The sequence below is a fragment of the Pogoniulus pusillus genome, chromosome 2 (genome assembly GCF_015220805.1).
Source record: "Pogoniulus pusillus isolate bPogPus1 chromosome 2, bPogPus1.pri, whole genome shotgun sequence".
Classification (NCBI taxonomy): domain Eukaryota; kingdom Metazoa; phylum Chordata; class Aves; order Piciformes; family Lybiidae; genus Pogoniulus; species Pogoniulus pusillus.
Genome location: NC_087265.1, coordinates 42,238,547 through 42,262,301, shown reverse-complemented (window position 1 = coordinate 42,262,301; position 23,755 = coordinate 42,238,547). Strand labels below are relative to the sequence as shown.

Genomic DNA, 23,755 nt, shown 5'->3' with positions numbered 1-23,755 from the left:
CTGCCACAGTATTTAAAAAACAAAAATTTTTTTCTGTGGTGATATAAAACAATGGACTTAAAATAATGATAAGATTATTATTTAGCAATGATAATTTGTTTGTTTCCTTTATATTTCCACTTTTAATCTCTGGGACTTGTAACAGTGCAGGCCATAATTTTGGATGCAAATTTTGTGCTTTGAAACATATGCTGAATCAAAATATTTTTAAATACATGTTTTGTACATCATTGTAGATGTACTTAAAAGAATTTAATTCTCTTTGTGGAAGTGCTGGTGGCATCAATCTGAGAATGTAATTTAACTCTTCTTTTCTGCGTGGTTTGTGAAATACTATCCCTATAATGCTGAATACGTGGCTGTGATTTGGTCATATACTACTGACTGGCCTATAATGCTGAATATATATATACACTGGATACTGGCCTATATATATTGGCCTATAATACTGAATATATGGCTGTGATTTGGTCATATACTACTGACTGGCCTATAATGCTGAATATATATATACTGAATACTGGCCTATATATATTGGCCTATAATACTGAATATATGGCTGTGATTTGGACATATACTACTGACTGGCTGATGTATTAGGCTTATAATACTGAATATCTATATACTGAATACTGGCTTATATATATTGGCCTATAATACTGAATATATGGCTGTGATTTGGACATATACTACTGACTGGCTGATGTATTAGGCCTATCATACTGAATATATATATACTGGATACTGGCTTATATATATTGGCCTATAATACTGAATATATGGCTGTGATTTGGACATATACTACTGACTGGCTGATGTATTAGGCTTATAATACTGAATATCTATATACTGAATACTGGCTTATATATATTGGTCTATAATACTGAATATATGGCTGTGATTTGGACATATACTACTGACTGGCTGATGTATTAGGCCTATAATACTGAATATGTATATACTGGATACTGGCTTATATATATTGGCTTATAATACTGAATATATGGCTGTGATTTGGACATATACTACTGACTGGCCTATATATTAGGCCTATAATACTGAATATATATATACTGGATACTGGCTTATATATATTGGTCTATAATACTGAATATATGGCTGTCTTTTAAGGCACAGCAAATGCTGACAGAGTTTTAACTTCTTAAAGGGCTATAGAAAATAGCTTTTATTTTCAGGTAAGTGATCCTCTAAATTAATGCTGAAAAAGGACTCCAAACTTACACATCTCTAAGTGATATGCAACTATAGTTTTAAGAGCTGTGACTCCCTCTTAAAAGGGGTGATAACATGGTTGTTTTGGAGGGGTGCCCATAGCACTCATCAAAGCATGTGGCAACTCTGCTTATTTATGAGTTAAAAATCTCACTGAAGATTCTTTGGCTTTGACATGTTCATGTGGTTTTCTTACTGCTTTGTTAGTATCAAAGACAGTTTAATAGTTTTAACTGGGTAATGAGCATGCTTTCCTTGTTTGCTTCTTGGGGACCTCAAAGCACAAGATTTTTTTTTTTCTTCTTACAGAAGTTTGTGAGAACTGACAAAGCAATAGTCAGAGTCCTAATTTTTTTTTTTTTTGTATCTGTTTGATACTCTTTTAGTGTTTAAAAGCTGCAGTCATTGCCCTGTACTCAGCACTGGTCAGGCCACACTTTGAATACTGTGTCCAGTTCTGGGCCCCTCAATTCAAGAGAGATGTTGAGATACTGGAATGTGTCCAGAGAAGGGCAACAAAGCTGGTGAGGGGCCTGGAACACAAACCCTATGAGGAGAGGCTGAGGGAGCTGGGGGTGTTTAGCCTGGAGAAGAGGAGGCTCAGGGCTGACCTCATTGCTGTCTACAACTACCTGAAGGGGCATTGTAGCCAGGTGGGGGTTGGTCTCTTCTGCCAGGCAACCAGCAACAGAACGAGGAGACACAGTCTCAAGTTGTGGTGGGGAAGTATAGGCTGGATGTTAGGAGGAAGTTCTTCCAAGAGAGAGTGATTGGCATTGGAATGGGCTGCCCAGGGAGGTGATGGAGTCACTGTCCCTGGAGGTGTTCAAGAAAAACCTGGATGAGGCATCTAGTGCCATGGTCTATATGACTGGATAGGGCTGGGGGATAGTTTGGACTGGCTGATCTTGGAGGTCTCTTCCAACCTGGTTGATCCTATGATTCTACAAAAACCCTGCTGTAAAACTCTTCTTAGTAGTTTTATATTTCTGCAATTCTTTATGTACCCCTTAATTCCTTGCATATTGAGAGTAACATTTGTTAGCAATGACACAGCATCAATTATCTTAAACTGTGGCATGATAATAATCCAGAAAGAGCCAAATTACACAAACTGTTTCTGTATCCTGCTCATTAAGAATTGTATTCAGTTTACCTTTCAAAAGGACAGAAACAATAAATTACCTGCTATGCTTAATTTCTGGCTTCTCTCAAAAGCTTAATGCGATTTTAAGAGTCATCATAAGGTTGTATATTTATGTTAAAGCATGTAAACCATGTAAATACTTCACAAAAAAAACAGGCAGGTTTTTTTGGCTTAATGATTTGTCATGTAATTGTTTTAAAAAACAATTATGAGCCCACTGAATTCTAAGATGCTTATTTTCCTACTGTTTTGTAGCTGAACTATAGCTTTAGATGCTGATTGTTTTAGTACTGCACCTGTCAAATGATTTTCTGGGCTCATTTACCTAGAGAAACCAGTGCATTGTAAGAAGCATCATCCCCTATTAGACATCAGTGAATTCACTGGAGAGTGTTCCTGGAATGGGCACAGATTGAGTATATGTTTGATTTCAAACAAAAAAAAAAAAAAACTAAAGGTTTGGGTTTGGTTTCTGTATCCTTTTTTTTTAACGTGGTTGGCAGTAAATAGAACAATTTTAATAAAACATCATCTGGCCTCTTCTAGCTGCCCTTATATTAGACTGAGCTCCCTGGAAGTAGCTAAGTTGCATCTCACCCAAGAACCTGACAAAGGTCAAGGCCTTTAGAATGCTACAAGAAATATATTTTCAGAGCTTCCTCAAGTGTGTCTAAATATCTCCTTAATAAACGTGGCAAATATTTCTTTGCAAAAGTAAATAACCAACTATTGTGCAGTGTAACAGAAAATATTATAAGGCAGTTAAGGAAGTTAAATTAATCACATTCCTTAAGTAGCTAACTATGTCTAACCCTGTAATTTTGCATGGAGTGAAGGTGCCTCTTGCTGTGCAATTAACTGATTTATTAACAAGAGAGCAGTTTGGATTCTGGCTGGCCCAGTGGTCTCACAAGGGGCTGTAGCTATTTATTGTGTTAATCCTAAACAAGCATGCTCAGACCCAGGGGAGGGATGGATGTACTTTGCTCTCTCTGGCCAGCAGCTCCAAAGGGACCTTGCAGAAATGGTGATTAAGTTGCTGTGGATCTGGTTTGCCTGGACCTAAGCAAAACAATATTTTGATACTGAAAAAAATCTCTGGACAGATGTTCCTTTGCAGATCCAGCTGTGCTGCTGGAATAGGCTGCTAACCCAAACCCTTGATCACTTCTCTTGACACCAAGTGTTAGTCTGACAACTTTCTAGCATATTTTAAGGGAGGACTGGAGTGACTAAAATATGCTGAGTCGTGTGATCTTTGCTAACTTTAGCTGCCTTGGGACAGGGAGCTCTAACAAGAGCAGCTGCGGCTAGTATGAGTAGCTGGCAGGCAACAACACAGCTGTATGCGAAGTGCCTCTGTCCACATCCTTACTGCCTTTGTGGTGGCAATTAAAGATCTGATGATACTGCCTTGTCTGCATTCCTGAGTAATGCCTGCTCAGCATCAGGCGGCTGTTGCCCACATCTGCAGTCTGTGCTGACCTTGAAGATCTCATCAGAGCTAAGCTGTGTTTGCTGTTCTTGCTGCTCTGGCATTGGATGGAGCAAAAGCTAAGACTTGTGTCATCCCAGTGAACTGAGGCTTGTGCTGCTCAAAATAAGACCACACTGTCGAGGTAGCTTACTTTATCCCCTCATATGCTGCCAGGTACATTCAAAGTCTATGTTAGTGGCTTCTGTTCAGTAGTTGCTGAACACAGACAAGGCCTAAAGGAAGACTCTGCTTTCAGCTGCTGAAAATACTGAGGGAATGAGTATTCATACCTAGTTGTTTGTATTAGAATATTTAGAGCAGTACTAGCAAGTCTAGAGGCAGCTGCAGGGCTGTCAGTCATTGATGATGCAATCAACATTTTCACATGTCAATAAGCAGAGATTAAACAGACATAAAAATAAATTAGCCTTTAAGCACCGTGTTCCGTATCATGCTTCCCACATTTAACTCCTCTGCAGTCACTTTGTGTGTCTGCCTGTGTCTCTACAGCATGGAATTTGTATTCACATGTAAGAGGTGTGCCATTCCTTCAACTAAGCACATTCTAGTTCTGCTTTCATCCAACATTTAGAAAGAAACCAATAAGTAAAATCTTTCACACACACACAAAAAAAAAAGGTGATATATTCAAGTACCTGAAGACTTGTTACCTATTACTGTGGCTTTAGGAAGAAAACTGAGGCTCACTACTGTTCTGTAAGATAGATATAGCTTTACCAAAGGGACTGTGTTGTGCCCAAGCCAGTGAGGGCTGAGTCCTTTAGTGGCCTTCTGGCATCTGCATGTCAGAATTTTCTTCCAAGCGTTTAGACATTTTGCATTTAAGTGTGAGTTCCATGCCTGAAGATGATTCTAAATATTCTTGTAAGTGCCTAAAAGACCTTTGAAATACTGGTCTTTAACCATCACTTTGTAATTTGCTATCTGAAAGCCAGTCTTTCATCGAAATATGGTGCCTTCTTGTCAAGAAAAACTACAAAAGCTTCAAAGATGTGCATTGACTTGCATCTGGTTCTCACTGTAAGGAATAAGTGTCTTTAAATTGGCTAATAGAGTTCACAGCTGATCTATAGCAACTGAAAAGAACAAAACATGAAAGGAATAGTCTAGAATTGCTAGTGCTAACAACAGCAGAGTGATTAGAAGTGTTTAGAGGTTATTTTTTTTCAGAAGTAATAGTCCTTAGAAAGAATTAGCAATTTTTGCCCCTCTTAATTTGGGATATTAGTGAGCAATTAGTAGGTACCTTTCCTTGTTCTTAGCTGGAGGCTTGCTTTGGTGTCTGTTAAATTCCAATTTAGAGTGTGAACCTCAATGTAAAGATCATAGAATCATAGAATCAACCAGGTTGGAAGAGACCTCCAAGATCATCCAGTCCAACCTAGCACCCAGCCCTAACCAATCAACTAGACCATGGCACTAAGTGCCTCATCCAGTCTTTTCTTGAAGATCCCCAAGGACGGTGCCTCCACCACCTCCCTGGGCAGCCCATTCCAATGGGAAATCTCTCTCTGTGAAGAACTTCTTCCTAACATCCAGCCTATACCTACCCTGGCACAACTTGAGACTGTGTCCCCTTGTTCTATTGCTGGTTGCCTGGGAGAAGAGGCCACCCCCCACCTGGCTACAATGCCCCTTCAGGTAGTTGTAGACAGTAATAAGATCACCCCTGAGCCTCCTCTTCTCCAGGCTAAACAGGCCCAGCTCCCTCAGCCTCTCCTCATAGGATTTGTGCTCCAGGCCCCTCACCAGCTTCGTTGCCCTTCTCTGGACATGTTCCAGCACCTCAACATCTTTCTTGAATTGAGGAGCCCAGAACTGGACACAGTACTCAAGGTGTGGCCTGACCAGTGCTGAGTACAGGGGCAGAATAACCTCCCTTGTCCTACTGGCCACACTGTTCCTGATGCAAGTGTTGGTGTTAGCTTCATTCTCCTTGAGTGTGATTTTAGTGTGTGATATATTGTAAACAAACTAATCTTAGAAAAGAATTATATTTGTATTTTCACATAACAAAAGCACTGTATGTGAGTATGTCTTCTGCAGTGAAGGACTCTTGGCCCAGTGCTTCCAGCTTGCTTATTCATTCCGTGGCAGCACTAGGTGAATTAGTAGGCCTGGACTTTGCTGGTGGTGTGGCTGCTGTGTAGCCTTTCCTTGTTGTCCTGTGGCTTTGGTGGAGTTTTATTGGATCCAGCAGCATCTCGTGTGAGATGAAGGATAGTCACTGGGTTCTACACATTGCTGCAGTAGAATAGGGAGCTAGGTGTGTTCATCATGTGGCATTTTCAAATGTTCTCCAAAAAGATTCATCTAGTGCTACTTCTGTATTCAGGACCTTAATATATTATAGCACAGGAAAAATTAAATGTGAAACCAGTCCATTTAATTCTATTGACCTGTTGAGATATATGTGTTGTAAACATCAGCAGGTGGTGTGCACAGTGCTTCAGAGACATTGATTTTTAAGAACTATACAAGAAGAGGAGCTATTCTGCTCCTCTTGACCAAGGTCTTAAAGAAAACATGGTCTGGATATCTTTTCTAATGCTCATGGCATGGTATTCCTATCTCATTTCTGACATTCATGTAGGCAGCCAAGGAATTATGCAGCAGTAATGCTGGTAGGAATTAGAGGATATTCACTGCTTTAATATTTCCTAAAGAAGAGAAAAAGATAACACCAAAGTCTTTGAAGCACTGCATTTGCTAGCCCATGGAGATGGAGTTTTGAATGACTGGGTGGTCATCTGCATCCTGCAGGCTACTGAAAGAGTTTAAAGGTACAGCTTGTGAAACAGGCAGTGCTGCCAGCGCTAGAGAACCCTGCTTTGAGCGGCTGATGGGGCAGCAGCTGGAGGGCACAGCTCCTTCTACCAGCAGACCCCTTGCTGATCAGACAGGTCTCTTCTCAGTTCCCTTGACTGGCTGTGGGAGCGTTGCTGTTTGCCTACAAGTGAGTCTTCTTACATTTGCTTAGATAGCTGCCAGTTAAATTACTTTGTGGACTTTGCTGAAAATAACATATATTTAAACCCTTATTTTTCTGGTATTGTGAAAAAAGATGGCTCGCTTCAGGGTAACACTCTTTGCCTTGCTGAGCAGGTTAGGCAGCATGAAGAACTAATGCAACCCAGGTTAACTTCAAAGCCATAGTTAAAGATTTAATTGAATGTGTATAAACGTTGGTGCATCAACTAAGGATAAAGGTCTTCATCTGAAACAGTGTTGAAATTACTCAGAAAAGGCTTTAAGCAACAACACCAAAAAATGGAGCCATCTGACACCTTTATCTGTAATCGTGGTTACACACATGCATCCTGTACCAGCTATAAAACATAGGCCAAGCAAATCCAGCTTTGCTGTGCCTATACATTTATTGCAGCAGCACTAGCTGATGTACCACTGCTTTCTGCATCAAAGCTGCTACTGTCTCCCTGTTTTCTGTGAAGCTACAAGGCTACAAAATAATTTAATGGGCAACTATTTAAGCAAACGTGGGAAGACACCTGCAGGCAAACAGCAACACTCCTACAACCAGTCAGTGGATCCAGAAAGGAATCTGTCAGATCAAATACTTTGGATAAATTCAGAAGAATTAGTTATCATTTTGTCCTTGTTAAATGCTCTTTGGCTGGTGTAGAGTTAACACAATCTCACAGTCTTAAAGTAGTGCATTGCTGTGGAGAAAAATATACTATATATGTATTATAGATCAAATATACAATCTGTATTTGCATAATAAATATGTGTAAATAATGTCTTTTGAGTGTGTATTTAATATACTACAGATGTGAAACTCTTGAGAGACCTTGAAGGAGGTATCTGGCCTTTTGTCTCAAAAACCCACAAGGACTATGTCTTAACTTTCACGGATTATTCTCTTGCAGTCTCTTTCTCCAACCTTGAGCCATTGTTCAAGTGGAATTGGAAGGTTTTGTGTATTTCTCCAGAATTTTGAAACATCTGCAGTCTGCTCTGAGGAGCAGTTTCAACTGCACTGCTGGTGATTTGGCAATCTCAAGCACGCTTGCTGTGCGTGTTCGAACAGACTCCGCAGTGCATGCCTGGAAACTCCACTTTTCCAGTAATTATTGGATGGAGCTGTGTGTGCATGGCATGCTCTGACAGCCTGCAGCGCTGGGCTTGCTGAACCCAAAGTGCTTTGTGCATAAACACCAATTCTGGATAGGACTGCTGCAACTCAGCCAAAAATTCCAGGACTTTCTTTGAACAAAGTTTTCCAAGGCGTTCAGTTTTTCCAAAGCCTTAGCTTTTACATCTGTGCTTTGGCCATGAAAGAATAGTTTGAAAAGTTTTAGGGTTTTTTTCCCTAAACATACAAAGTAAGGGCATTGTAGCCAGGTGGGGGGTGGCCTCTTCTCCCAGGTAACCAGCATAGAACAAGGGGACACAGTCTCAAGTTGTGCTGGGGGAGGTCTAGGCTGGATGTTAGGAGGAAGTTCTTCCCAGAGAGAGTGATTTCCCATTGGAATGGGCTGCCCAGGGAGGTGGTGGAGTCACCATCTCTGGAGATGTAAATGAAAAGCCTGGCTGAGGCACTTAGTGCCATGATCTAGATGACTGGATAGGGCAGGGTGCTAGGTTGGACTGGATGATCTTGGAGGTCTCTTCCAACCTGGTTGATTCTATGATTCTACGATTCTATTCATCTGCCAAACTCTCACGTGAGGTTTTCAAATGCCAAGCATTTGTGTATAGTTATATATTGTGTATCCACTTGGGTATGAAATAAGATGTCATAGTAAACATCCCATTCTTAGCCGTCTAACTTGTTCCTTCGTAGTTGTCTAACTTGTTTGCTTATTTGTTTCCAACAGGCAGAAATACTCAGTGTGCTCAGTCACAAAAACATCATTCAGTTCTATGGAGCTGTCATTGAACCTCCAAATTATGGCATAGTTACAGGTAAAGATTTTTCTCTGGCCTTTGTTTGATTCTGTGAAACTGCAGTGTTACAAGGTATTGATGATTGTTCTGTGCACCTTTGAATGTTAGAGTGCTTGGCACCACCTGCCTCAGTGTAAATGGGAGTGCTGGAGGTGGGCACTAGACTGGGAACGCGGCCGGTAGCGGCAGAGGCAGTTGGAGCCTGGGGCATTCTTAGAGCACAGACTCAGCCATCCTTTGTGTAGAAGCTTTCACTGTGTTTTCTTACCCTGTTCTGTGAATTGTTTTTGTATTTTAACTGATCTGTGACCCAAGCAGAGGTTTGCATGACAGGAAATTCTGGCATGTTCTGTGAAAAGCAAAGGTCTGCTCAGAACAGATCACCATGAATTCTGCTTCTAATGAAATTAGAATTGGGAGCTTCCCAGCTGTGGAAGGGAGCTTTGAATAGAGTCATTAAACATCCTAAGACAACTCCTTTTATTGACAGGAAACTAGTTTTGATTTGTTCCAACATTCCTAGAATTATGCAGAGGTTGGGTTTTGTGGCTTTGTTTTGGTGTGGAGTTTTGGTTTGGTTTGTTTTTTTTTACTATGGCTGTAAGCTTCCTTCTCTTATCTTTGGTTTTGGTCCAGATGTAAAATTACATTACAGATAATGTAATTTCTCCCATTCCTGTATGGGAGAAACTAGGTAAGGTAGTAGTAGAAAATAAACTCAAAGCAAAGAAATCTTGGCTAAAGATTCTGAAATTTTCTACTGAAACAAATACTTGGAGAGGTAAAAAACATGAAAGTGTGTATTAGAAGGCATGTTTTGGCATGCTGTAACACTTCAGAGAGCTTAATGCAGAGAGTGGTCTTTGCATGTGGCACAATATGATACCAGGATGAAACACTGCCATCACATTTTTATTAATTCTCAGGTGGTGGACAGAACCTGTGAAAATTCAGTTATTTCTACCTGTCTCTTAGACATCTGATTATCACAGCAGATGGCAGTGTAAGCCGGTGGGAGCACGGCTGAGACGCAGCACTGTTCAGAGTATGGGGATCTTTACTTGCAGGAGTATCAGCCTACTGGAGGTTATGGTGTTGCAGACATTACTCCAGAGGTGTGTGGGGGTGACCACAGTCTATACCAATTAAGGGAATCTATTGGTGTCAGTATATGGGTAGGAACTTGAATACCATCCTGAAGCAATAAAAATAACAGAAAATTAGTAAGTTATGTAATTTTACTGTAATTTATGACATAAGTGTAATAAGTCTATACCAGCAAGCAGAGTAACAAAGAAGATGCACCATCAGGAACTCAGTAATGATGTCTGGATCAGAAAGCCCTCAGTTTGATCTCACGAAAGGTCAGTGCTCAGAGGATGTTTGACCTGCTTGCCAGTCACAGGACAGACAGTAGCTAAAGTAGTTCATTATGTCATTTGGAATGAGGACACTTTAACCATGTGTGAGAAAGAGACTATGCTATGTAGTCCAACTAGTGTGTTACTTGAGGAGCTCTGATTCCATCTTGGCTAAAGAATATAAAGCTTTTTCTCAAAAGCTGCATCAGTTCTCCCTGCAGCTCCTAAGGAGACTGAAGTCCCATGGGTTGGAAAGAAAGCAAGGCTCCATTTCTCCACACCATTTTCACATGAGAGACTGACTACTGGGAAAATAAATGTTAATTGCACTTGAAATATCTTTTAGAAAGATTTTTACTTTTCTGGATGGCCTTCAGTGTTACAGACTTAATCTTGCACTTAGTCAAAGATCCGTTTCTTAGGGGGGAAAATCCCAAGCAAGAAGAAATCCTGAGAAACTAATGTGTCTCCAGAGTGATGGAGATCCCTGGAGGTCTTCAAGAAAAGACTGGACAAGGCACTTAGTGCCATGGTCTAATTGACTCGATAGGTCTGGGGGATAGGTTGGACTGGATGATCTTGGAGGTCTCTTCCAGCCTGGTTGATTCTATGATTCAACAAGCATTGGCACGTACCGAGTGTTAGCTGCACATGAAGGCTTACATGGGATGGTCAGAGAGTTCTCCAAGGAAGGCTACATCTGCAGTAAAAACACATTTTCCTGCTGAGATGTAAATGTTAGAACTCATCATCCTGCTTGGCAAGCTGCTAACATGGATCACATAACTCTAGATACCACTGGCTGTTTTTTTCCGCAGTCATCTCAACACAGGTCATTCAGATCTGGGTTTTTTGGGTTTTTTTGACTAAAGCTGCCTCTTCCCAGAAAAGTTCTCAGAGCTTCTCTGCCCCCCAGTCTGCACAGAAATGTAAGGTGTATCCCATAGCCTATCACAGCATGGGTCCAGTCAGGCATTCAGAGCTTTTCTTTCTAAAGCAAATGCCTCTCTCATGTTTTTGACAGAAAAAATCCTCACTATATAGGTTCCAAATCTGTAAGTTCCTAGTAAAAAGCTGTGGCACAATAAATATATAAAAGAAATACTAAAGGATCAAGCTTTGTTGAGTGAAGCTTGCTTGCCTCTGTTCACACAGATTGGCACAAGGCTTGGGGAGCTGAGTTGTCCCTGACCCTGCTGGATCAAATTATGCATTGTAAAGGCATGCAAAGTGTGCAGCCAACCTATTCCCGAAGAATCCATTTATAAGACAGATGATGACATCATGGGTAAAAAAAGCTTATGTTTTAATGAGGAAATGTGCAGGTCAGCAGCTTACTCCTCTTTTGGTGACATCAGAAGCAATATTTCTGTCTCCTGCAGAGGCTCCTTTCAACAGGAGATCCTGCAGTAATGATCCAAAACTAACTTGACTTCAGTGTGGCTTTCAATGGACTTCCTATTTTCTCCTCCTTTCCTTTCATTTAGTGCTGGAATATTCTCATATGGCCCACCATGTTCTAGGCTGCAGATTCAGTCTTGTCCCAGAGCTTCCTTCCCCACACATCAGTCTAACAGTGGTGTTGATTTCCTTGATGATAGGCAATGTTTGGTCGGAATTCTTTTAGTGGATTTGGCCTATCATCTCCCATTCATTGATTTCACATTACAATTGGCAGCAATTTGGATATATTTGATGTTTATGCCTGCTTTGAAATAGCTGAAATTAAACATGTACTAGCTGAGTTTGCCACTTTAAGTAAGAAAGTAAGTAGGTTTTTATTTGTGCCCAAGATGCATACTGAATAGCCTTGGCAAACAGGGACAATAGGCTTGAAGTTGCTTCTTGAATCCCCTTGGTCTTTGTGCCGTTTGGCTACACTGGGTGCCATGTGCCCACTCTGTCCTGGCAACCTGATAAAAGCAAATGTTTCAACTCATAAACTTTGTGTTTTCAGTGAAACATAAATGAATAGTAAAGAAACTTAAAGCCTATTTAGTAAATATTATTCAAAAGAGCTACAGCTTTTAAGTGACTGAATGTGACCTGCAGCACATGGAAATCTGCCCTTCTTACCTCAGGGGTAGACCTCTAGTTTCATGCTTCCATTTTTTTTTCATGAACAAATAATCTGATTTGTTAAAATAACCTTTTTATTTTTTATTAATGGGGCTACATTTCTGTGCAGTGCTGCTTACCAGTGGGGAATATCTTTTTAAACAGTAAGAAGGATCTTACACAACCAAACTTAGTTATCTGTTCTTCTGATCATGGGCAGAAAAATCACTGTTATGGAAAGATATGTTCTTCCAAATATGGGAATATTTCAAGTGATGTCAAAGTGGCACTGTGGAGGTTTCAGTTGTCTGTGGTTTTACACTTAAATGTGTGTAGGTTTAACTAGCTTGTTATTCCAGCTCTGAGTCCTGTGAGCTCTGACAGTTGGACTGGATTCCACCTGCCATGGCTGCAAACACCAGGGGGCCAAACAAGTATTTTGTTTGTGCTAACAAAGACCTGCTGTGGATTTCTGTAGGTGTAGTTGAGGGAAGTTTGGAAAAAGATTTGTTGATCATCAACAAGGAACATCCAGAACTTTTTACTCTGGAATTTTAACTGCTTTGAGCTTTCTTGATCTCAGACTTTCCTAATGCCTTTTAATTTTGGTGTCTGTTGTTGATACTTGATACAGGTTACTGATTCAATGATTTTACTTTTGTTTGTTTTTTTTCCCCTTAGTAGTAGATTATGTCTGTGTTGAGATAATCAACAAACTACCACTGTCCTGCTATAGTACTAATATAGCTGCTGAACCTTTGTTCAGTTCTTTGTCATTAAGCTAGAGACTGACTACTTTCTGGAACTGGGAAGAGTTTCCATGATCTTTCAGTGTAGCCACAATACTTTAGAATGTCACATGAGTTTGCTGTTTCTTTAACAGAGTATGCTTCTGCTGGCTCACTGTTTGATTACATCAACAGTAACAAAAGTGAAGAGATGGATATGGATCATATCATGACCTGGGCAACTGACATAGCTAAAGGTAAGTATGATGAGCAGTGCATTACTGTCCTACACAGACAGCAGCGAAGTGTACAGTTGGAGATGCTTTCCCTATGTAGTCAGGAAAGCCTTCCTGTACTACCTTATTCATACTGGGGGAAAAACCCACAAGACCAACCAAACATTAAAAAAAGCAAGCACCAATCACTATGTTTTTTTAATATGTTCCTTGGTTACTATGAATCTAAGATAATTTCTGGAGTGAAAAAGGCTTCTGTGAGCCAGTTTTACTTCTGGCTTGCCCCTAACTCCCAAGAGGATAATTTTGCGGATGTAGAGTAATTATGAGGTAAAGTGCATAATTATCCTTACATTTGATTTGAATTGGGATGTTTAAGGGCTTACTCTCAGCAAACATACTGAAAGTCTTCATATAATAATGCAGAACGAGCTCTTTCATCCTCTGTGTGCTCTGTGACCACACGAGCATTTGTGTAAACTAATGAACAAACAGTAAATTCATGGCTTCTCTGTGCAGACACCACCTCAGAGGAAATAACTAAATATGACCCTACAAAGCATTAACATAGCCACTTGGATGCTCTGAGAGATATGTGAGCTTTGCTTAGTGTCTTTTCCCCAAAGTAGATCATGGGAAGCTTTGCTTCTCCCGCAGCGTTATCAGTATGATATATGGGTGTGCTGACTCCTGATGACTACAATTAATAGGAACCAAAAAAACATGACTGTTGGCCACGCTCAGCCTGCCTAACTAGATTGTTCCTTTGTTTTGTGCAGGAATGCATTACTTACACATGGAAGCTCCAGTCAAAGTAATCCACAGAGATCTGAAGTCCAGGAATGGTAAAGTAGCAAAAATGGTTTTGCTGTTACCTGTGAATATGATGTTTAAATCTGTATTTGAGCTTTGTGAGTGTACAGAACTAACTAATACCTTGACTTCCATCAAGTCACGCTTGTTAAGACACAGAAGAGCATGTTCCCACCTCTCCATCCTAAGCCTGTCAGTTTTGTTACAGTCCCTGACATCATTTAGAGCACAGTGGAGGGCTCTTTGAAGTTTTGTCTTCCTGACCATGATAGTACCCATTATATCAGCTGTCAGACAGTGCCTGGACACTCTTCATTTCCTTTTCCAATGTAAAAAGATTGAGTTCCAGGAAAGGCTGGCAGACAGCAGGTGCAGCAGACTGGATAAGGCCTGTTGTTTCTTATCTGAAAAATCTTGTATTTACTGTGATCTGGTTTGAGTTTTGACACATATTCATGCACTCACTGTGGCACCAGTCTGTACTTAGTGAACATTTATGACATTTGCTGAACATTGCCTTTTACCTGAAAGTTTGGCTACTAGTAATGAGATAGAAGGGTCACAGATTTTAATTACGCACACAGGGAGATAATAAGAAGAGTCTCAATCTCACCTCAGATGTAACTTTTCTCCTTCTGTTGATGAATCTTTCAGAGTGTTTCATATTAAGGCTAACTACATTGAGAGAAAGGGACTTTATTTTATTTTAGCTATAGTTATTTTGCTGTCTTAGAACTCAGTAAGGGCTGGAAGGTGTTGTATTTGTTCAGAGGCTTGCAGGTACTCAACAAATGTTCTCTAAAGTTTCTCAAAGAAACCAAGACAGTCATGCATGTTCAGGTGCTGGCTTACCATAAGATCATATTTTGCTGCAAAAAAATATTGTGTTTATTCTTGTAACCTATTGTTTGTTTTTTGTTTTGTTTTGTTTTTCCATTTTCAGTTGTTATAGCTGCTGATGGTGTGTTAAAGGTATGAGCACTTTAATTCTTTTTAGAGTCATGCTGCTGCTTGACTCAGATGTTTTGACACTTAATGAATGAGGTTGATACTCTAATATCTGGGGTTTTGTTGTTTTGTGCTTTTTTCCCCCCAGATCTGTGATTTTGGTGCCTCAAGATTCCACTCCCATACAACACATATGTCATTAGTGGGCACATTTCCATGGATGGCCCCAGAAGTTATCCAAAGTCTCCCAGTGTCTGAAACATGTGATACATATTCATATGGAGTGGTGAGTGTCTCTCTCCTCCCTGTGTGTAGTAGCATGACAGAAGCAAGAACATCAATTCTAAACGAGGGCAACAGAAGAGATCAGACTTTCTTTCAAGACTGACCCACAATTTATAATGATGTGCTTGCAAATGATAGGAAGATAGATAGAAAGATAGTGTCTTAGTAAGATTTTTATCAGATTGGATTAGCAGCATGCCAGTCTAGGAAGCACATGCTTTACCACAAGTAAAAGATCAGTACCTGATCGAGGGTAGGGTGTCCCTGCCCATGACAGGGAGGTTGGAACTGGGTGATCCTTGTGGTCCCTTCCAACCCTGACTGATTCTATGACGTATTCAGAATACATCCAAAGGCTTGCTGGAGCTACCAAACAATCTGTGTCACTCTACTTGTGTGTTTAGTGGAGAGAAGAGAAAAATGTTGTGTTGCCATTAGTGTAAATATGAACTGATTAGCATTTCACTTTCCATTAAATGAACTGTCACTGATTTGATATTAAAAAGTATGCCCCTTCTCCATGCTTACTTGTTTAAAAGACCCTGCTATCATTTGTTGGGAAAATAGAGACTGAAGGAGGTAGAGGCTCTGTCTGAGAGTATACAAAAAGCCATCATGGCTTTGTCATTTTTTCTGAAGAGGGAACTATCAGTTATGGTTCATCAGAATGTCAACTTTGTGGGTACAATAATGTGAATTATTTCACTTTGTCCACAGTTAAACTCTAACTTGGATTTGCTGTGCAATGCAGAACAGGCTAGAAGTAACCCTACTGGTCAGACTGATTGTGTGTCTAGTCTCACAGCCTTTCTCTGACAAGAGAACAGCAGTAAAGGAAGGGAAGCGAGGTTGTAGTTTCTATGCATACTTGGGTATTAATATTTTTTACTGTTGTATTCAACAGTGAGTGGTATAATGACAAATTCTTTCAGTATCTGTCAAGTACTGCCTCTTTCTGTTTGAGAGATGGGAGGAGATAGATGTGAGGGAGTCAGTATGGTTTTGAGCTAGCATTTGTGGCCATACATAGCTAAACTGATGTCCCAGTGGAAGATAACAGTTCTTTATAGTGGAAAAAAAAAAGAGAGATGATGTGGCATTGCTTACAAATGAAAAGAGAGAGAGAGAAGAAAAGCCTATATAGTCAGATTCAGAATCCTTGCTTGCTTAACTGAACTAAGTCACAAGCAGTAAGAGAACATAAGCTAACAGATGTTAATGTAAACTGTTAGTGGAAATAATCACATATTCTCTGAAAGGAAACATTCCAGTTTCAAAACAAAGCAAAAATACTTGAGGAGAAATTCCAAATGGTCTTAATAGCTCAAACTGCTCACATAGTTATCTTGGTGTAAATTGACTTTAAGTGACATAATAGAATTGGCAGAAGGTAAGAAACTGTGTAATGCTTTATTGTGTCAGGTATTACCAGAGCCTGGGGAACAGTCTGTTGCACATAGTTTATTTTTCCTTGTCTAAAAAACAAAACTCCTTTGACAGCTCCATGCTTAGAGATAAAACTCAGCTGCTCTCTCTATGAAAACAGTTTGGTGTTAGAATATTTTGATATGGTGATGGATCTGTAGTGCCACTATTGGTATACAGTGCCACATATAAGTATGCCTAATAATATCTGACCCTTATTTTCTATTATATTTGCTTTGAGATTGTCTTTTATTGTGGGTAGAAGCTTATGGTTTCATGATCACTTGGGAAAGAATTAATCTTTTTATAACTCCATTCTTGTAACATCCTTGTTTTTAGAGGAGATACAGGGGTAGAAATGAAGAGTGGCAGTGGCCCAAGTTCTGTTGATGAAATTGCTGATATAATGGGGTTACACCAGCAAGAAATTGTCAGCCACAACATTGAAAGTTAGTTGAAATCTCCCTATAGTGTTAGACATACAGAGAATTGGCTAGGAGACCGGAAAAAAAAAATCTTAGCAAGGATATTTTTGTCTCTTCAAATTATTATCACCTATGAAACCAAAATTGAATGAATCCTTTTTCAAAGTCTAACACTTGCCAACAGCTTTTGTGTCAGAGAGACAAATCTGATTTTCTTCAGTTAAAGTCCTGTTAACAAAGAACAGAATCTTTTCAAATGTAAACTAGTAAGATGCTAGGAATAGATACTCCGTTTGCAGTATTTGTCGCCTTCCCTGTGGTTTTCCTTTGTTTATTTTCTGCCTTCTTTTTGATTTTTTTCTTTTTTTTTTTAGACTGGCTTTTCTTTCTATGAACCAGTCTGTGATTTTAAATGTTCTGCTTAGGGTATGCCATAGTGTTGGTTTTTTTTTTCCATGAAGTATCAAAGTCCTTCTGCAACCTTAAAGGTCTGAGTTGGTCCTTTGCTGAAATGAATTTTCCTCTTTGTGAGCAATTGCCTACATATTTATAGCTAATGTTCAGATTGGTTTGTCCTACTCTTCATGGATGGTTAAACAGGTCTGTATATTCTCTTTGAGATACATAGTACATAATATAAAATACTGCCATGAAATACTGAAGTTAAACATTCCAGGAGATTTATTACAGTACAAAGATGGATCTTGCATTTTCCTTCTGCCATGCTGCGATTCTCTTTCCTAACCCATTTCCAAATTTGTTCTCCAAACAACAGATAACAAGTGTTACACGTGATCAACCCAGAAATCGACTAGCATGTCATTTATGTGGCTCAAAAATGACTCTCTGCTTCTCTTCCAGATACAAAAGTGTATGTGGAACCACAATGCTCACTCTAAAGTTGTTTCGAAATCATGAAGATACATGCACAGAATGCATTATCCTGACAAAATTGTTTACAGTGTAGTTCAATGTGTGTTTGTGCATCAGTATAAATGTTTTTAATCACAGAAAGCTCATACAGTGTAGCTGAATTATTTTAACAATTACAGGAACAAAAAAAGTAAACCCATTAATTTAGCATAGGTAGCAGCTGTTATGCTGTTATGCTCCTAGCAATAGTTTGTACAGCGCTTTGGCTATGACAACAGATGCTATTTATAGTGGGAATGTTGGCCAACTCCAGGGGTTATCCCTTACTCTTTCTGGAAAGAATTATGAGATCTTGAACTTCCACTTGGATCAATGCAGAGAAGAGTGACCTAAGGGCAGTACAAGAGTGCTCATGCTGTACTTCTGCTAATTGTTGACTCCTAACTCTCACCTCTGAATCACCTTCCCTACCAAGCAAAAACATTTCTTTCAGTGAAGGTATTGAGAGTGTTTGTTTTTTCTTAGATTGCTCATTCCCTATCCTATGTGACACTTTGAATCTTTGTTAGTTTTGCACTAGAGTGGGTATGCAGAAGGCTTGTTTTGGATTTTTTTTTCCTTTTTGTTGTTGTCTCATAGTTGAGAGGATAGGAATTGAAACACACAACTGCTCTGACAGAAGTAATGAGCTTTTCCTGAAGACAATATAAAACATATATAGGATAAACGCTCAAGCATTTGGCTCTCCTTTTGTTTCTTTGTATGCAAAGAAGAGCTGAACATTTTCAGAGGCCACAGCTTGCAAAGCACTATGTGAAATGATCTTGCTTTCTTTTCCATCGTTATGTCTAGTGTGACTATTTCTTTGTAAGCTCCTGCTGCTCCATCACAGAGATGTAATGGGATCAGGAAAGCAGGTGATCCTCACCATCAGAGATAGGAGGAGATGTGAACCATTCCTGTCTCAATTAAATTACACCAGAAATGGAAGACAGAATAATTTGCATGAGGTGGGCTTGATAGAGCCAGTTCTGAAAATGAACAGTGTCTCTCACAATAGAGTGGCTGGGGCAGATGAGACTGACTTGCTTTTTCTGCTGCTGAATGACCTTGGGGACAGGAAGAGACAAACAGGAATGCAGAGGATACCATAGCTCATAATTCAGGGTAGCTAAGTCAGGAAATGAGGTTGAAGCTCCTATAAAACCAAAGATAGAGGCATGTCATCATTAGAAGGAAAGGCTTTGTCTACACCTGAACATGAAACAACATTGTTAGAACATTTTCTAAACCTGTGTAAATAAACACAAGGATTTGTGACACACCACTTTAATAGCTTTTACTTCCTTCTACTACTAGTAAAAAAAAGACATTAAGAAAAATGTTTCATATTGTGTCAGATTGCTGTTTTTATCTTGAGCTATGTGCAGTCTTGAAGTGTTTTAAGATAGCACTGTTGGTTTAGGAAGGCAGTGATCTGTATAGGTAGTGGAAATAAATACTGAAAGTGTCATGATAGCAACTCAGTGCAAAATGTTCTGCACAGACTTTACATGCATGAATGAAACAAGACCACACTTAAAATTTACAGTCTTCTGAAAGAAAGCTAGCAGAGCATTACAATTTCCCTGCTCAAGGCTCTTGGAGACATTTAACATGTTCCATAATGTTCATTACTTGGCAGATGTATTTAGATACTGCTCTATCTGATGAACAAACTTGAGTTTCTTCTCTCTGGTACAGCCATAGAGATAAGGTGGTTCAGCAAGGCTGCTCAACTGCATGTTTGATTTGGTCCAGGGGCTGGTGTTTTGTACAGTGATCTTTTTGTCTGAAGTATATAGCACTGCTATATTTTTCTTTCTCTCCTAGTTAAATGTCTCTCACTACCAGCAGAGAGATGATATTTGGAATTACAAATCGAGGTGCCTTTTTCTTGTTTAGGTTTTTTTTCAAAGGAATTAATTGAGGCAAACAGGAGAGCTAAATACTTCTTATGATAGCTTTCCCCATACATTTCTTATGAGGGGAAACTCTTTTTACTTATTTTTCCAAGACACCCTTACCTTTGCTAATCAGTCTTCTGACTCAGGCAGAATTATTTAAATAGGTCTATTGATGGAGTATCCTGTTCACTTGATTAAAGGCCCAACTCTGCTTCAATGCATTTTTTTCTGCTTGAGCAGCATCTGCAGTATTCTTGCATTTTCTTTCTAATTACCTTGATAGCTGGCCAGAATCCATTCAAAATGATGTCGCTGGAATAAGCTGGGGTACTAACCAAAATAGTGAGGATATAGAGACTTGTCTAAGAATTGTAATGCATTGGATCAGAGCCTATATAATAAAGGATACACTTTTTGTTGGTATATGAGCAGCAGAAAAAGTTTGTATGTGGATCTTTGTAGCAAGATATGTAGGTGAAGTTCCAATTGAAAAAAAATAAAAGTAAGTTCACAGGTGAAGGTACAAAAGCGCCTGTCAGATTGGCTGAACTCCAATATGCAGTCCCACTGGCAGAAAAGCAAGTTGGATTCATTGACTTGAAGCCTTCTTGGTGATGCCAAACTCTTTTCTACAGAGTAGCTTTAGATTTTGGGGTACTGTGCTACCAAAATGTTAAAAGCTTGTGAGCTTGGGAGATCTTTTTATGTCTGACAGTGTGACTTTAAGATATTGAGAAGAACAGAGGAGTTTCCCATATGCTGTGTATTTTTTTGTTTAATATAATCATGTACTTGGAGATAAGCAATTATGGTTTTGCTTTCAAAATTCTCTGTAATATTTTCATAGGAGTAAGAGACCTTTTGGATCATATTTTGACTACCAGGAAACAGTATATGCAGTCGTACAGAAATATTTTTTAATGCAAAATGTCTACAAAGTAAAGATACGTCTAGTCGGGGCTGAGAAGCAGAGGAGGAGTTCATTGTCTTCCCAAGTCTCAAGTGCCAAATGTGAACTATGTAAGGTACTAAGAAAGTAAAAAGAATTTTCTATGACTCACAAAATTGCAGAGAGTGGACCCCACACAACCCAGTTTTTCATCTGGGTTTTCTGTAGAGGAAAAAGCAGAAACGTTCAAATTAATTTAGTGAGAGGATCTTGCACACAAACACTGGTCCAAGTTCCTGCAAATGGAAGCTAGTTGCCTGATAATTGGATACAGAATAGTGCTGTATCAAGGTTTAATAACGTATTTAAAATACAAAGTACAGAAATAAAAATTCTTTTCTTTTTTTCTGTTCCAGGTTCTCTGGGAGATGCTAACAAGGGAGGTCCCCTTTAAAGGCTTGGAAGGATTACAAGTAGCTTGGCTTGTAGTGGAAAAAAACGAGGTAAGACTACGTTTCTACATTCAGGTACATAGATCAGAAAACAGTATTGGGGTTTTGCAAAAGACTTTTTCATCTTCTTCAAATTGAAAGTAAGTTCACGCGTATGGAAAGATTAGCAGTAGGAGCTAACACAAAGGGTCAAAGTGATGTTATTCCTCATGAATGGACCCTTTACATCTAATTGTTGCAGCTTCACGTCGTGATGCTGTAGATCAAAAATTGTACAAGTACTGTACTAGTTTCTCAGTCTCAATTGTAAAACCTAGGGGTTTGTTCTTAGTGATGAAAGAAGCCATTGCGTCCAAGGTAGGGGAACAGTTTAACTCCATCTCCTGCGTTTAGGACATCTTTTTACTGGCCGGGAGTTGATATATCTGTAAGAGACCTTCAGCTACTTCAACTTAACTCTCCCAGCAGGAGTCACTATAGTACAAGAAACTGCCGCTTAGATGAAAATTTCAAAAATAAAAGAAGAAAAAATAGTTTTAAAAAAAGAGAGAAATTACAGTTTTGCCACCTACGTTCAACACTACATTGAAGATGAGCTCCTCACTGGTATCGGCAAGGCTGTGGCATAGCTGCAAGCCTCCTCACGCAGAGTCTTTCCATTTCAAAAGCACTTCAGTGGTGTAAACACCGTTTGTACAGTGTCCCCAGCCTCGCTTTTCTTCTTCTCACAAATTGAGGCTTTCAGTTAGTTGGACATGTGAGCATATATCTGAACACATAGTCCCTTGACATCAAAGACAGTAACTACATTTAAAAAACATTTAAAGTTGCGACCGTACCACACACAGACAAGCATGGAAATCCTCCACAAAGATGAAACCTCCTCTATCTAGACACAGCGGAAGCTTGGGAAACATTACAATGGCGAGGTAGTGGCTGTACAATACAGATCCCTATTATTCTACATAAACTATTTCTCAAAATGCTTCAGAGTGAAATGGAGGAGTTAGGTTTCCTCCTCTTAGGTTAAGTTTTTTCTCGGTGGTGGTTTTTTTTTTTTACCCTCTCTCTTTTTTTCTCTTCTATTTGAGGACTGGGTTAACGCCACTGAGTAATTCTGTGATGTATCAATTAGTTGGAAATGCTACACTAACAATGTGGAGATTAAGGCCGTGGTCTTCTGTGGTCTTTATCAGGGCAGGAGGCACATTAAGACTCTTGTAAATTAGGAAAAGCCTCCATACATCAATTTGAAGGAGGAAGAACAAAGCCTTCCATCAACAGTATTTATTTCCTATACCTACCATGTTCAGTTTTATGTAAGAGGTACAGAGTGGCACTGGGAGTGCTGTAAAGAGATTTAGTCAAATACTGAAAGATGTAGGGTACAACACTTTGCTCTACAGTTTTCCAGAGCAAGGAACTCTCCGAGATACAGTATAAACAAACTGTGGACTTGATGACTATTTTATTCATGGCTGAAGAAAACTAAAGGGTGGCATTTTCAGAGCCAGATGCTTCTCTGTCAGACACCACTAGCCTGATGCTATCATCTTCTCTGGAAAGGTGCCAGGGGGCTTAGAGGGCATTAACACTTACTTAGGTAATTTTTTTTTCTGCCCAGGACTTAGGAACAACCCCAGTGTAAGACTTGTGAGCTACATTTCTTCATAATTTCTGTGTCCCAAAGCAAGTGGGAGGGTCACATTCTGCTCTCGGTGCTATCTGTTGACATCAGTGGTGTTGCATGGTTCCAATTCAACACAGAATCCCACCACTGTTAAGCGTGTGCTTAATTTTTTGCACTGGAAGGCCCTTGTTAAAATGAGTGTGAGACTGAAGCCAAAGCCTAATTGCACAGGGTGAAAAGTCCCCCATTGCAAAGCCTCAGTCCAACAAATGAAGTGGATTTTAATTATTCCATATGAGTCTTCTGCAACTTCCATAATTTCACAATCCTGTTTTAATCTGGTAGAGTTTCTGTGTGACTACAGATATTTTTTACTCCACAAAAGAAAACCATGAGAGTTCAGATTACTCTACTTGTGATCTCATAATAAATTACCACTGAAAAATGTTATCTTTATCAGAATATAACACTCTTGGACATGCTATCTCTATAATACTTGCTAGGTAAAATTCTGCACAAGTGAGACACCTCTTAAGTGCTGATTGCAACCCTTCTGGAACAGTGAGGGTTACAAACAAATACTGTAGCAAGATGAGCCAGGGTATTTTTAGGCTAATGACTCAACTAGAGATGAAGAACCAGTACAATTTGTTTATGCATTGTAAAAATTTCTCTGTGTTTCTTCTTCTTGCACAGAAAGATTTGCACCTTAAAGTCTTTATTACGTTGTTTTAATAACCATACTGCTGCAGTCCCTGGCTCTGTAGGGCATGTTTCCAGTTTTCATGGTGCTCAAATGCTTGTGCAGCAGAATTTGTTAACTCTTACTTTGGCTGCTGTGGCTTGTAGGGCTTTTCAGGTTGCATTGCAGTAACATAGTGGTATAGTTTGATACAA

At 39.5% G+C, this 23,755-nt stretch overlaps 1 protein-coding gene across 2 annotated transcripts in view; it reads left to right on the top strand.

Moving 5' to 3' along the window:
- The window catches only part of MAP3K20 (mitogen-activated protein kinase kinase kinase 20), a 106,098-nt gene that overhangs the window by 22,503 nt on the left and 59,840 nt on the right, over positions 1-23,755 (top strand). For both annotated transcript variants that reach the window (XM_064162538.1, XM_064162549.1), the window contains exons 3-8: positions 8,720-8,807; positions 13,092-13,193; positions 13,952-14,017; positions 14,929-14,957; positions 15,082-15,219; positions 21,193-21,279. In XM_064162538.1, coding sequence (XP_064018608.1) covers positions 8,720-8,807; positions 13,092-13,193; positions 13,952-14,017; positions 14,929-14,957; positions 15,082-15,219; positions 21,193-21,279 — 510 coding nt within the window. The remainder of the gene's footprint in view (positions 1-8,719; positions 8,808-13,091; positions 13,194-13,951; positions 14,018-14,928; positions 14,958-15,081; positions 15,220-21,192; positions 21,280-23,755) is intronic.